Raw genomic sequence first — 14,648 nt, forward strand, 5'->3', positions numbered from 1 at the left:
GAACATCCAGAATACAGTTTTTAGTCTTTTACACCAACATTCATAACGTGAAGCTGGTTGTGTTTAGTTTTTGAGGAGCTGCTGATTTAACTTGTTCATAGTTTTTAAACCAGACAGTCGCTGCCTGAAATGATGTTGAATCACTCACAAAAACTATAAAATGATGAACTGTAGTGAGCAGAAAAGTCTTTATATAAATAAAGCAATAATAGATCAACTGAATCAGAAAAGAAGAGCGATGGTCAGATGTTAGACGTTTTGGAAAAGTATATCTGTACTTAATATTGTACTTAATAAAAGTCAGATACATCAATGGTTCACTACTTTTTTTGGCTTATGACAGTTTAAAGCATCGTATGTGTCTGAGCTGCAAACAGCTCAACCAAAAAGTTCTGTTTCCTTCTCAGATTCTTTTATTCAAATTGTTTTAGAGTTTTAAAAAAGGTAAAAAAAAAAAAAAAAAAAGTTTTACACTATAAAGAAGCAAAAAATTAAAGAAGAGTCACAGCAGCTTTCAACAACAAGACAATTCAAAGTGTTTTACATAAGACATAAAGATGATAAACATGTAAAAAGATTAATGTCAGCAGGATTTTAAAACAGTAGAATAAGATATATATCATTTTTAAAAAGCTAAAACTGAATAAAACAGAATACAGCTATTATGCAGAAAAGGTGTAAAATTGTCTGTTGCCGTTCATTAAAACACTAAAACATGCAGCAACATCACTGACAGTAAAACAGTGAATAGAAAAAACTACATTTAATTGACTGAAAGTTCAATCAGAACATTTTTACACCTCAGTTGAAAAGAAGTGAGAGAGAAGAAGACATCTGACAGGAAACATGATTATAATAGAAATAATTAAATAATAAGTTCTGGTAATAAACAAGGAGAATTAATTAATTCTACAAGAAGAAGTCAAGATCATGTTTTCATCCTTTTTTTTCAAGAGCATCTGGTCAAAATGTGCTTTTTAATATCAGTTTATTTGCATGAAAAACTGGAGAAGAGAGTATTAATCTCTCTCCTCTACCTCCAGACTGAGGTCAAAGGTCAACATGATGGGAATTTACATGGATTTACATTGTTTATTCAATAATCATTTGCTTTTCATTCCTTATATCATCTCATGTCCTCGGCCTTCAGGTGAACCTTCAGGTCATCTGTGACCTTTGACAGGAGGAAGCAGAGATTTCAGTAACAGCATCTCTTATCTTTTGGCGCCACCTAGTGGTGACTCACTGCAGCAGCAGCAGTTTGCAGAGACGTTTCAGATCCTTGAGGAGTGATAAGTTAGAAGTGTTATTTGCCACTAATCCTCTTGTCAGAAGTATAATAAATAAATAAGATCTTTGTTTTTGTATGAGGTTTGTATTCAGCAGGGAAAGAGAAATACTGAGGATGTCTTTACATGAAGTAAGGAAGGAACTTCATGAAGCAAGTAGAGGCGGTTTGACACTAGAAAAATATGATTTATGCAGGTAGACGTCATGCAAAATAGTTCAAGCAGATTGCCTAAAAAGTAGAGAACTCAGTCACTAAGATGATTAGTCCATTATCAGAATAGTTGCAGGTTAATTTACTAATTGTTGCTTTGAAATCAAGGAGGAGATTTATTTTGGTATGTGAAAATCAACATTTTTTATTTAATTTTATTTCAAATGTATCTAAATCTTATTCCTTATTTTTCTTAATCTTATTATCTTTTTTAATCATAATCAATCATTTTAAACCTTCACAGTGATTATTTGATAAAATCACTGAGTGTTTTGGGAAAATATCACAATCAGAATGAATTCTGCAGTTTCTAACAAATATAATATAAAGTAACTGCAGATCTTCTATTATTCTACAGAATCTCTAAAAACATAAAAGAATAGCTATTGTGGATAAGACTGACAGATGTATTTAATTTAATTTAATTTAATTTAATTTAACAATATATATATGTATATATATATATATATATATATATATATATCTCGGCTCGCTCCACAACAGTAGGTGGCGGTAGTGTTTTCTTTTCAATGTTTGCGCACTTCCGTACAATCAAATCTGAAGCAGAAGAAGAATCGCAGGGTCGTGCTAAGGGTGCTAGCGCGCTAGCAGCTCGTGTTGTTGTAATTGAACTTTGTCAAACAGTGAAAATGAACAAACTGAATAAACCACAAGAGTTTGACTCTTATGAAATCGAGGAGCCGAGCGACGAGGAGAGAGCCTGCAGCAGGTGAGAATTAAATAAAACACTTAGTTAAAAAAAACGCTGTAGCTTTAGCAGCATGAGGCTAACTAGCTGAATGCTAACATGTAAACAAACTAGAACAGACGAGAACGAGTCGATTTTATTTAAATGTTTTAAGCTGAACATCTGGTGGTGGATCTGTTAGCTGTTGGTGGCTATTTTTACTGCTGACGTTGTCTTAGTTAGTATTCAGTTTAAGTATTTTAGCAGCAGTGGTGGAAAGTAACTAAGTACATTAACTTAAGTAATGTAACGTTACTCGAGTACAGTTTTGAGGTACGTATACTTTACTGGAGTATTTCCATTTGTTGCTACTTTATATTTCCACTCCACTACATTTTAGAAGTAAATATTGTACTTTTTACTCCACTACATTTATTTGACAGATTTAGTAACTTTTCAGATGAAAATTTAACATAAAATAAGAGAAGCTTCTTATGCTGCATTATTTAAGATGAACGAAAACTTCACATAAATCAGTCTGTAGTTGTGTCTCTTTGTCATGTTTGCTCCTCTAAACTCAAAAAGGTAAAATTCCAATATTTCACAAAAACGCGAAGATGAGAGAAAAGTTCTGGAAAATGAATCCAATGAATCAGATTGATCAGAACTTTTTTCTCTTCTTTGCTACACAGACGATCATCTCACAGCCGCTCAGATTTATCTTGTGACTCTGATAAAGTCCTGAACATCAAATAATAACAATTAAGTGCACTGATTCACCAGTATTAATAATGTACTTTATTAAAAGTATTTAACATAGTCACAGCCCAAAGTACTTTTACCTGCTGATACTTATGTAGGATTTTAAATGCAGGACTTTTACTTGTAATGGAGTATTTTTACATTTTTGTATTTCTACTTTTGCTTACGTAAAGGATCTGAATGCTTCTTCCAGCACTGTTTAGCCCGACATAAAGAGCCTGAGAGATGAAGACAAAAACCTTCAAACACAAATATTATACTTTAAAACACAGGAAGACGTTGTTTGATACTTGAAAAGTTAAATATATGTATGTAAACTTGGGCTGCACAAGAGTCAAACTCATAAAAAAGTAAGACGATCTGACGAATATTTACTTGATTAATGGATTAATTATTTTGTCTATAAAATGAAAAAATATGAAAAATGCTTGTTATAACAGCCCGAGGTGATGTATTCAAATATATTCAACCAACAATCCAAACTAAACATTCAGTTTACTGACACAAAAAACAACAAATGTTTGGTGTTTTTTCTTGAAATAATCACCAGAAAGATAATTATCTATTTTTGCAGCTCTAATATATTTACATATATCTTAACAGGATTTATACCAAACAGTGATGAAACTACGACATTAGTCATGTTCTGTAACTGGTTTTCACAGAAAGTGCAGTTTGTATCAGTGAAGTTTTTATATTTTCTAAGATGTTGTTCGGAGGTTCGGCTGCAATATTGATTCATGTTTTCTCAATTTATGAATTCACCGCTTTGTGTGTAAGACGTCAGCGAGTATTGAATATCTCTGTGTTTGGAAGGGATTTAACTTCTCTCTCGGTGTTTCAGTTCGGAGGACGAGCTGGATGTGCTGCTGAACGGGACTCCGGAGCAGAAGAAGAAGCTGATCAGAGAGTATCTGACGGGGGAGAGCGAGTCGTCCAGCGGCGATGAGTTTGAGAAGGAGATGGAGGCGGAGCTCAGCTCCACCATCAGGACCATGGAGGGAACCTGGGGACCGTCGACGGCAGGTATCGTCACCGTACAGGACGTAGACACGCTGCCGACCTCGTCACCCTGACTGATGTAGAATCAGACCGACTTTCTGCCACATCAGTTGTTTATTTCAGAGTATATTTCATTATAAATTGTAGTACTTTTTACATGTTGCTAAAACTGTCTTGAATGAAACTGTGCTTTGTTATAAAACTGGACTCTGCAGAACAGACAGATGATATTTTCATCGTTTTTGGATTGAACAAAGTCACGCTGCCTTTCTCTCTATTTGAATAAACTGATCGGGGACTGATTTTCATGCTTATGTTCAGTGTCAGTTGATCTGTGCAGCGTCAGAATAAAAGCTGCAGGTTTTGTTGGTGCAGAAAGGAAGATGAAAACATACCAGATGAATTCAAACTCAAACTATCTTCATTTAAACGCTTGTTGATTTTGTCCTCCATCACTTCCACTGAAAGTGCGTTAGAAGGGAACCTTTAATGACCAGTATGAACAAGAGGACGTCATCCCATTACTCAAGTCAGACTTGAAAATTTGTGAATCTGTATAGCTAAACATTGCAGAACTTGATTGTGATGTTTAAATCTGTGTTTGTGTGTCTCTGCAGCAGTGACGCAGGGCGGAGGAGGTGGCGGAGGAGGTGGTGGCGGCCACCCTGAACCTTCAAACCCTTTGATGTACGATAAAGTCTACTTTGACTCTGACTCAGAGGAGGAGGAGGAAGACACACCAAGTAAGAGACCAGCTGTTAGTTTTCCTCCACCCTTATGAATGATGCATCATTACAGTAAATTAACGACTCAGTCACTCTGTTAAATCTGTCTGCAGGCAGCTCCACCGGCCGGAAGCGGAGACAGCGGATCGTACTGTCAAACGATGAACTGCTGTACGACCCCGACAAGGACGACAGGGACCAGGCCTGGGTGGACGCCAGGAGGAGACAGTAAGATTTTATTTGACCTTTGTTCATCCATCTCTCAGAGCGTCCTGCCCCGGTAATCACTCAGCGTCTTGTCATGTGTCGCAGGTATAACAGCAGGAAACGACCAGCGGCTGCGTTTCGGTCGCAGCACCGTCAGCAGTCGGGTTTACCGAGCAGCGACGCCGTCCTCAACTGTCCCGCCTGCATGACGACGCTCTGCCTGGACTGTCAGAGGTGAGACTTCCAGCTCAGATCAAGTGGAGCTTAAACGAGGGACGTTCTGATAAATGATCGATACACGCTCTTCTTTCCTCTCAGTTAGGAAGGAAGTAAGGAAAAAAGTTCAAATTCTCTGATTCCAGCTTCTGAAACGTGAATATATTCTGGTTTCTTTAGTGTCTTTGACAGTAAACTTGATATATTTGGGTTGTGACTGTTGTTCAGGACTAAATGAGATATTTGAGGACGTCATCTTGGGTTTTGGGAAACACTGATCGACATTTTATAGACCAAAACAAATCAATGAGGTGAATAACGCTGGTTGGTGTCAGACTGAAACGTTTCCTTTAATCCTGACCTGCAGTAGATGATACTGACTACATTAAGCATCTTGAATCCTGACAGTACCACAAATGATGACATGAACAGTTACGGTCTTGTGTAGCTGCTGCAGGTTACAGGACAGCGGTGACTAGTTGGCTGACTCTTATAGCTAATCAGTGTAGGAGAATGAGGGTCAGGTAACTGTGACCTGGAATGAGTGCCAGGTCACGGTGACCTGTACCGATGCCAAACATGTCAGTCCACCGAACCAAAAACAGGAGACATCTGGAGATATCGAGAAAGAGGCGGAATACCACACACACACGCAGCGCAGAGACGCCCACTCAATCTGGTTAAAGTCCAAGGACAAGTGAAACTGAGAAATGTCCCATTCTTCTATAGAAGTCTGGTAAACAGGATGAGACTCGTCACGCAACTCGAACACACATAAATAGTTGGTGTCAAGAATGAAAAAAGAGATCATGACAGAGAAACTCTAGATCTCCTCTCCTCCAAACAGCTGAACAATCACTGTGTAAAGTGGGCGCGAATGACGGATTGTAGGTGTCAAATCCAGGAGCGTTATACTACATAAGACTGTCCCGCTTAGCTGCCTTCTGTCAGTTACAGATCAAAAATACAAACAGACTGGATGCTGTTCTTTATTTGTGGTATTTCTGAATTGAATAATTGAATCAAATCAAGATCAATTTAATCTACTTTGTCAATCAAAAATCATGAAATTATTGCCAATATGCAGTCGATATGCTAATGTGAGAAGCTAACGTGCTTGATCCTCGCTAACCTCTTTTCACCACAATCAATCAAAACAAACTGTTGGAGTCAAAGATGTGATGATGTGTTTGTGTTTGTGTTCACTCAGGCATGAAAAGTACCGGACGCAGTACCGCGCCATGTTCGTCATGAACTGCACGGTGAAGAAGGACGAGGTGTTACGCTACAAGACGGAGAAGGAGAGGAAACCGAGGAACAGGAAGAGGAGGAAGGGACAGAAGGAGACGCCGGCGGACGAGACTCCCGACCCGACGCCGGCAGGGATGGACGCCGACGAGGTTTACCACCCGGTGCAGTGCTCCGAGTGCTCCACGGAGGTGGCGGTGTATGACAAAGACGAGGTCTACCACTTCTTCAACATCCTGGCCAGCCACTGCTGAGACTGACCAGATGGACGTTCAAGTTCAGTTTGTGTCTGTGGCTCATAACCTCTGAGACTGTAGAAGAAGAACGGGGAGAAGGAGGAATCCCAGAATCCCTCAGTGGTCAGTCTGAAGTCTGAGTGCGTCGATACAGCAGCTACATAAGGCTGAGCATCATTTCACCCGTCTGATCAGGACAGAAGTGGAATGTCAGCAGCACGTCGACTATCTTTACATTTATATAAAAATATCTGCCGAAAACTGGAATTTGACACCAAATATGTGCGTATGTGGTCATCATTACTAAACTGGACCAACAGTGGATATTTTTAGGTCAGTACCCATATTGATATTTGAGGGTTACAGCTAATATTCTTTTTTTTTTTTTTTTCACAAACACATCGCAAACTTTTTTTTAAGGATCCCTTAAAGTCGTTTTTTTTTTTTTTTTTTTCAAGAATTGTGATTTAAGATTTGTACTGAACGGGACATTTTACAGATGAAAATAAACTTCAGTGCAATATAAAGTCAACACTGTTCACCTTTGATGTTCCTCTGCTGCAGTTTCTTTTTATTTATCTGCAGATATACAGTACTGTGCAAACGGTTTATGCACTACGAGTAATTTGATTGTGCAGGAACATTTTTGTTTAAGTATCTTAAAACTTTTCTCTGTGAGGTTTGTTTGTCATGTAAGATTCAGCAAACTCTCTGAACTGCATAAACCTGTTTAAATCACTTGTTTCAGCCTGATGAACGTCACCTCACCATCATGAGATGTCATCATCAACACCCCTAAAACAGCCATATAAAGGTGACCTGTTCCGCTCCGTTTGTGGGCGAGTTTCATTCACAAAAATGTTCCCGAAGAGTGAAAAGAGGAATCAGGAACCAGCAGACACGTTTATGTCAGTGTCAGTCGTCATATTAGAGGAGCTGAAACTATTAGAAAACATGAATCCATCACTGTGACAGAAATAAAGACACTTTGACATGAAAAACATCTTTCTAAAGCAAAGCGCTCCGTGATTAATATGAGAGGCGTCTTTTGACAGTCAGAGATATTAGAGGAGAGAATATTACAGCCTTCAGTAGATTTAAAATAAATGTTCCTCTGAGCTGCCCACGTCTTTCTTTAGTTTCTGCAAATGATGATTAGTTGGATAAAACCTGTCAAGTATTTTAAAAGATAACTCCGAAAAAAACTCTTTCCCAACAAATATCTCCAACAGTTGTGGAGCAATATGATGAGGCAGAAGGTGTATTTATGATGTCTTGTTGAAAAAGTTGTGAAGTGACTTATTTTTATTCTTAGTTCGACATGAAAACAGTTGTTCCAATTACATCTAACAGTGAAGTGTGATTGTAATTTCCCTTAAAACCTTTAAAAAGTGAAATAACAGCCGAGGAGACAAGTGAGAAAACTGTTTAATAAATTCAACATAATAATAATAATGATAATAATAATAACAATAATAATAATAAGTTTATTTAGTAAAGCACCTTTCACAGAAATGAAATTCACAAAGTGCTTCACAGGAATAAGTGTTGAAAATAAGACAATAAAAACATACATAGGGTAAAAACATAATTATAGAGTTGAACATGTTGGTTGAATAAATGACTTAGTAATAAAATATTATTATTAAGCAACTATTGAATTTTTTTTTTTTTTTTTACGAAATATATTTATGGTTTCAGATTAAAAAAGGAAAAAACTGTCCTTTGGAAATCGGGATGTTGGAAGCAGTCATGGATGGATGGATGGAATTCCCCCGGTCTGCGTCATTGCGTCATAGCTGTACGCCGGAGCGCGGAGTTGTGATTGGCTAAAGGTGAAAACCTGATTAAACGTCATACGCAGTCACTGCGGAATTACGTAGAAAGGGGAAAAAACAGGAAAAAGGAAAATAATAAGTAGTCGTTTGTGAAGTTGGGACCATGGCTCTGGGTGACTGTTGGAAGCAGTTATCCTGGTTTTACTATCAGTATCTTCTGGTGACGGCGCTGTACATGCTGGAGCCCTGGGAGCGGACGGTGTTCAGTATCCTTCTCCGTGTTTAACTCCTCCAGAGCGGGCTGAACGAGCGAGCTAACATGCTAACGTTAGCTAGGACGTCAGCAGTTAGCCGAGCTCGTGCCCGGATAAGTTCATGTTTCCTCTGTGTTTTCTACGATTTCTGTTTGTAATATCAGTTAAGACATTTTTTTTCAATTATATAGGCGTTTATGATAAAGTTGGCATATAGAGAATGTACCGGTATTATCAGTTTCACTGAAATTTAAAGGAATCTAATGTGGTCGCTAACGAGTTTGAAAGGAAATCGTACTTTTAAGAAAAATAATGAACGTTTTTTACTGTTGAATGAACGCCGAGCTAAGGAGCCACGTCAATCGATTAGGATTAAACCCAATGTTTCCATATAAAATATGTGGATTTGCCTACAAATGATGAATCGTTAAATTCATGTAGTTTTGAACGGAGCTTTGGTCCGGTCGGCTCCCGTCCTCGCTGCTGCTTTTGGCGGAAGAGGAAAAGCTTAAAAAACTGGCTGAACTTTAAATAAATTTTAACACATTTCCATTTTTGAATGAATTCCAAATTGAGGAACCAAACTTAACGTTTTACAAAACTCAACATTTTGTTCTGTAAGGTTCATACATTACAAACAGAGAAGAATCGTTTAACTCATCATTTTATAAAGACATCGTCATGTTTTATTTTTTGAATTAGTGCCGAGTTAAGTATCATCCACTATAGTTTTAGGAAAGTCATCACTTTTTGTTCTACTACACGTCCTTCACGTCTGTTTAAATGAAGAAACATTAAACATGTAGAATTGTTAACGGAGTTCAGTATGTGGTTTATATCCAGCAAAGCAGCCAGTAGAGCCTCCCATCCCCAGTCAGCTGATTCACACATGTTTATACAAACCTGTTACATCATGTTCTTTTTATTCCTATTTAATTTAACTTTAACTGAGAACACAGTAAAACTTAAATCTTGATAGTCGGGTTAGTATTAGAGGAATGACTGGTGGTTAACAGTTGAAGTGTTTGGTGTTGTTGGTGTTATGGCTGTACTTTGATCTGTAGTTACTACAGTAAACCGACAGCATCTCAAGATGAACATGATGTATCTGTCATCTGTCAATAGGCGGAGCAACCCTCAGCTCATGTGTCTCCTTTCGCCTCAGGCTCAGGTGTGTCTGTGTGAATGAGTTAGAGGTTGTTAATGTGTCCCATCAGATGTTCAGTGTTTATTCAGACACTCAAGGATCATACAGAAGACAAACCGGTAGTCTTTGTTTGTTTTTTTTGTTTGTATTTTATAAAAATGCCAAATAGTTGCTGGTTACGGATTCATAAAAGCTGTGATGATCTTGTTTTTCATATGTTGGGTGAAATACTTCAGACTCTCTTTAGCTGTGATGGAAATTAGCAGCAGCTGAGAGACTGAAAAAGCTGAATTTGATCGCAGTGAAGTAGGAGATGACATTTTCTTGGTGTAAAGTTTCTGTTCCTGGTCCTGGATGGTCATGAATAATAGATGGACAGTTTTTACAAGTAGTATAAAGTTGAAACAAACAGCCCAATTTGTCACAGTCAGTGATCATTTTCATTATCGCTTAATCTGCTGATTATTTTCTCGAGTAATCGATTTGTCTATAATAAGTTATTACTTCCTAGGATGATGTCTTAAAACCTCTTTCTTGTCTGATCAACAGTCCAAAACCCAAAGTTCAGTTTACCGTCACGAAAAGCTTCAAGTCATCACATTTGAGAAGCTGCAACCAGATATTTGTGCCGGTGACAGTCGTGGTCGGTGATGTTATGTTTTCGGTGTGTCTGTCTGTCTCATTCTCATGAACACCATATCTCAGGAACGCCTGGAGGGAATTTCTTCAAATTTGGCACAAACGTCCACTTGGACTCAAGGATGAGCTGATTATATAACATCTGCATCTTATAATTTGGTGGTCAAAGGTCACTGTGACCTCACAAAACACATTTTTTGGCCATAACTCATGAATTCATACTCTAATTATGACAAAGTTTCACATAAAGGTGTAATAGGATAAAATGATGAAGTGATGACTTTTTATATCCAAAAGGTCAAAGGTCAACTTCACTGTGACATCATAATTTTCTTCAAAAACACTTTTCTGGCTGTTATTCAACATCATAACTCAGGAACAGAAGGGAGATTATGACCATATTTCACGTTTGGTCGGATAATGAACCCACCTTGAAACTGTGCTGATTGTTTAGATCTTCTGTGCTGCTGGTTGAAGACGTGTGTGAAGCGTCCAGCAACATCTGCATCTGAAGCATCGTCTGTTGTCATGGCTACAACTTCGTCTGCTATCAGAATCAGTTTTATTGGCCAAACACATACAAGGATAAAACACTTAATACAAATATCATGAGTCTGAACAGACGTGGATGTAAACTGCGTCCTGATTGTTTCTAGTTGCTTTAGAAAACAACTGAAAGTAGTTGCAGATTATTTCTGTCAGTCGATTAATCGATTAGTCGATTAATGCACTACATGTCTGACAGGTCGGAGGTCAGAGATCAACACTTCTAACCACAGTCAGCTGTTCATGACCAAACTCTAACAGACCAGTTAAACCAGCAGATGATCTGACAGGTTGATGACACAGGAACAGGTCCGTCTTTACATACTAACGACAACTGGCAGGAGTTTTGATACTAATATTTATTTTTGAGTCATTTCAATAATATATCAGCCGATTATTATTTTTACACAGCTCATAACATGAATTAACATGTTTGAGATTCACTTGAAGTTGTTTTTTTTTTTTTTTAACAACTTCAACCAAAAAATGTGCTGAACAGAAATAAACTCATCACTGCTCTGCTGGTGACAGTTTAAAACATATCTTTGGCATGTCTGTCCTTTTTATGTATATCTATCTGTTTATCTATCTATAGATGGATAGGCTGGGCAATCTATCGGTGGAGCTCTAGTTGACAGTCAGGAACTGTTTAGATTAAAGATTATTCATTATCAATTAGTCTGCCTATTATATTCTGGGTTAATCGATTAATCATTTTGTCTATAAAACATCAGATTATAATTCCTTAGAGCTCACGGTGACGTCTTCAAATGTCTTGTTTTGTTTGATCAAAGTCCAAAATCCACAAATATTCAGTTTACTATCACGTATGACACATTTGAGAAGCTGCAACCCTTTAAAAAAAGACAAACGGTTGTTTTGATTTTCAAAATATTTTCTGGTTAATTGATCAATCAGTTCTATTCTCCAGTCTTTGTTCCTCCTTAACGTCTGGTGTTCAGACTCGCTGCTGATCTCTGTGGCCGGCATGGCCATATACACCGGCTACGTCTTCATGCCGCAGCACATCATGGCCATCCTGCACTACTTTGAGGTCGTCCAATGACACGATGACTCCACCCACCGGCTTCCTGTCTCTGGCTTCCTGTCCGTCCGTCCACCCGCCCGTCTGTCTGCGGTCTCCTGGGTTCAAGGTGGGGGATTGTTTCCACACATGTTGAGGCAGAACTTCTCCTCCTCCTTTCCAAAGCTACTTCAATATCAAAGGTCAAAGCTCTGAACGCCATGTCGGACGATGACATCATTCCACGGGGACGGCGTCTCCTCCACTCGTCTGAATGATTTGGGATTGTGAGCAGCGTCAAGCTGTGAGACGGGGACATTGGAAGGAGGTGCGCTTGGTTTCGTTTCTCATGTTTTTATCTTCTGAAATCAAGCGCACCTTACAGGGTTTGAAGATGATGTGGTCGTGTGGAGTGACGGGACTGTTTTTTTTTTTTTATTTCATTCAGACATCAAAGCGTTGTCGTCTTTTATTCAGGGGCGGGAAACAGCAGCTTTGTATGAGCCAAATATGAATTTTAGAGCAAAATCGGACTTCTGAATGATTGTTTTGTTGAAGCTGCTTTTTAAAGAAAGAACATCAGTCATTTTCAACCAGTTTCACCATTTTCAACACACGCTCACCTTGTTGTGTAGCAACGACACACATCACAACGCTAACGCCTGCTGCAACAGGTAGAAACACTACATGAACAACAAGTTTCCTGTGTAAACAAATGATTACATTCAGTATCAGTTAGACAAATAATCATGTGAATAAATACAAACAAAATATTTATTGGCCTGTTTCAATATCATAAGTTTGTTCATTATAAGTAAAATGTGCCTCATTTTTAAATGTCCTTGTTTTCTTTTTCATTTACAAAGTTTATTTCATGATTTCACAGTTGCAACTAACTATAATCTTCATTATTCATTAATCTGCTGATTTATTTTCTCCATTAATCGTCTATAAAACATCAGGAAATACTGAAAAGTGTCACAATTTCAGTTTACTGGAACGTAAGACAAAGAAAAGCAACAAATTCTCACATTTTAGCAGCATTTTTGCTTTAAAATTGACTGAAATGACCAATAAATGATCATAATAGTTGCTCATATTCTCTCCAGTACAGCATTATATACACTCCATACTTAATGTCTTTATTTATTTATTGAATATTGAACATCGTGAGTGTTCATAGGATGATGATGAGTTTAACTTGTGGTGCTCTCACATCCCGAAACATTTGTATATTTATTATTTCTTCCTTTCAGAATGTAGCTAACTGGAAAACTGACTCCTCTAACTGGAAGTTTAGTCGTTTTATTTTACTTCCTGCACATAAACCTTCACCTAAATATTAATTTTTAAACTGTTGGAAACGCTGCCAGTAACTCTGAACGTCCAGCTGAAACACTGAATCCCTCACAAGGAGCATGATGGGATAGCTGCCGGCGAGAGACACACGCAAAGGGGGCAAAGGTCAAGTGATGGAGAATTGTGACATTGATTTATTGTAAGTAAACTTAATTTTCAGCACCAATTTTATATTAATATGAACCAAATTTAGCTGATCTTAGCAGCTGTTTCTACCCCAACAGAGACGTTTTCACCACAAAGTAAAAAGAAGCTAAAATAAGTCACGTTTGGATGATGTTTATGACTCATTAATGACGTCTTTTAATTCAGATTTCAACTGAATTAGAGCCTGAAAAATAAAACGGAAGCACATTTTTCTCCTCTCCAGCATCACACGAGGTTCGAGAGTATTTAACGCCTCCTGTGTTGCTGCATGTGTGATGGAAAATGGATGAAAAACAGGTTGAAAATGACTTTTTTTTTTTTGTGCTTTAAATTCCAACTTTTACTTTGAATCTCAAAGCAGTTTCAACAACAGTTTCCTCTTTGCACAGAAATATTTAAGAATTTCCATTTTTATGTCATCACAGGTTATGATATGTGCTCTGCTACTGATATCCCTTTTTTTTTTTTTCCTCTGCAAAATTGTGTATTTTTCTCAAACTGTATATAATCTTGTATACATATTTGTAAAGTTTTGTAGTTGGATGTGTTGGCGCGTAGAATAAAATATTTGTGGTTTTTTGTGAGCTACTGACGCTAAATACTGTTCTATAACTGAAATCATTAAAGGGATATTTCACTAAATGGAAGGCAGTCCTCCTGAAGTCATTTCTTCCATGATTTAAACCCAGAAGTCTGACTCCTGTTTCCTGTGTCATTTCCTTCAGTCTGACATTGTGTAAAAGTAAAATTTATGATGTTTCACAGTCGCTGTGATTAAGTTTTTGGCTGGAAGATTTGTTTCCTCTGGACTCGTTTCCACTTTCTTGGGGTTTAATGTGAGTTTTTGGGGTTTTTACTGTCAGATGTCCAGCAGTGATGATGGAAGTGGTGCCACTGCTACTACTACTGAAATAAATGATCCACAAAGATCAGTAACGTTTTATTTTACTGGTGTGGAATTTTGTGTTAAATTTACTTAAAGGACAGTTTCACAGTTTTTGTCTGCTTTAAAACAGTCAAGAACCCAAATGATCACTGTGATCATTCCTCCTGTTCATACTGACCATTAAAAGATCCCTTCATAATAAACTTCAGCTTTAAAAATCTAAAATCTATGTTGATTAAACCAGCGGTGGACATTTACTAAAGTTCTGTACTTAAGTCCAATT

At 37.6% G+C, this 14,648-nt stretch overlaps 2 protein-coding genes across 2 annotated transcripts; both read left to right on the plus strand.

Annotated features, from left to right (window-relative positions):
* The first annotated feature begins 2,042 nt into the window (after positions 1–2,042).
* On the plus strand, positions 2,043–7,117 carry LOC121880883 (e2f-associated phosphoprotein). The gene is made up of 6 exons (XM_042388476.1): positions 2,043–2,231; positions 3,796–3,977; positions 4,571–4,696; positions 4,792–4,906; positions 4,991–5,119; positions 6,312–7,117. The coding sequence occupies exons 1-6, from the start codon at positions 2,152–2,154 to the stop codon at positions 6,601–6,603; spliced, it is 924 nt and encodes a 307-aa protein (XP_042244410.1). The 5' UTR covers positions 2,043–2,151; the 3' UTR covers positions 6,604–7,117.
* Positions 7,118–8,448: 1,331 nt separating this feature from the next.
* sptssa (serine palmitoyltransferase, small subunit A) lies at positions 8,449–14,123 on the plus strand. The gene is made up of 2 exons (XM_042389340.1): positions 8,449–8,629; positions 11,912–14,123. Exons 1-2 carry the CDS (start codon positions 8,527–8,529, stop codon positions 12,013–12,015), a joined length of 207 nt encoding a protein of 68 aa, XP_042245274.1. The 5' UTR covers positions 8,449–8,526; the 3' UTR covers positions 12,016–14,123.
* The last annotated feature ends 525 nt before the right edge of the window (positions 14,124–14,648 follow it).

Source organism: Thunnus maccoyii, chromosome 16, assembly GCF_910596095.1.
Source record: "Thunnus maccoyii chromosome 16, fThuMac1.1, whole genome shotgun sequence".
Lineage (NCBI taxonomy): Eukaryota > Metazoa > Chordata > Actinopteri > Scombriformes > Scombridae > Thunnus > Thunnus maccoyii.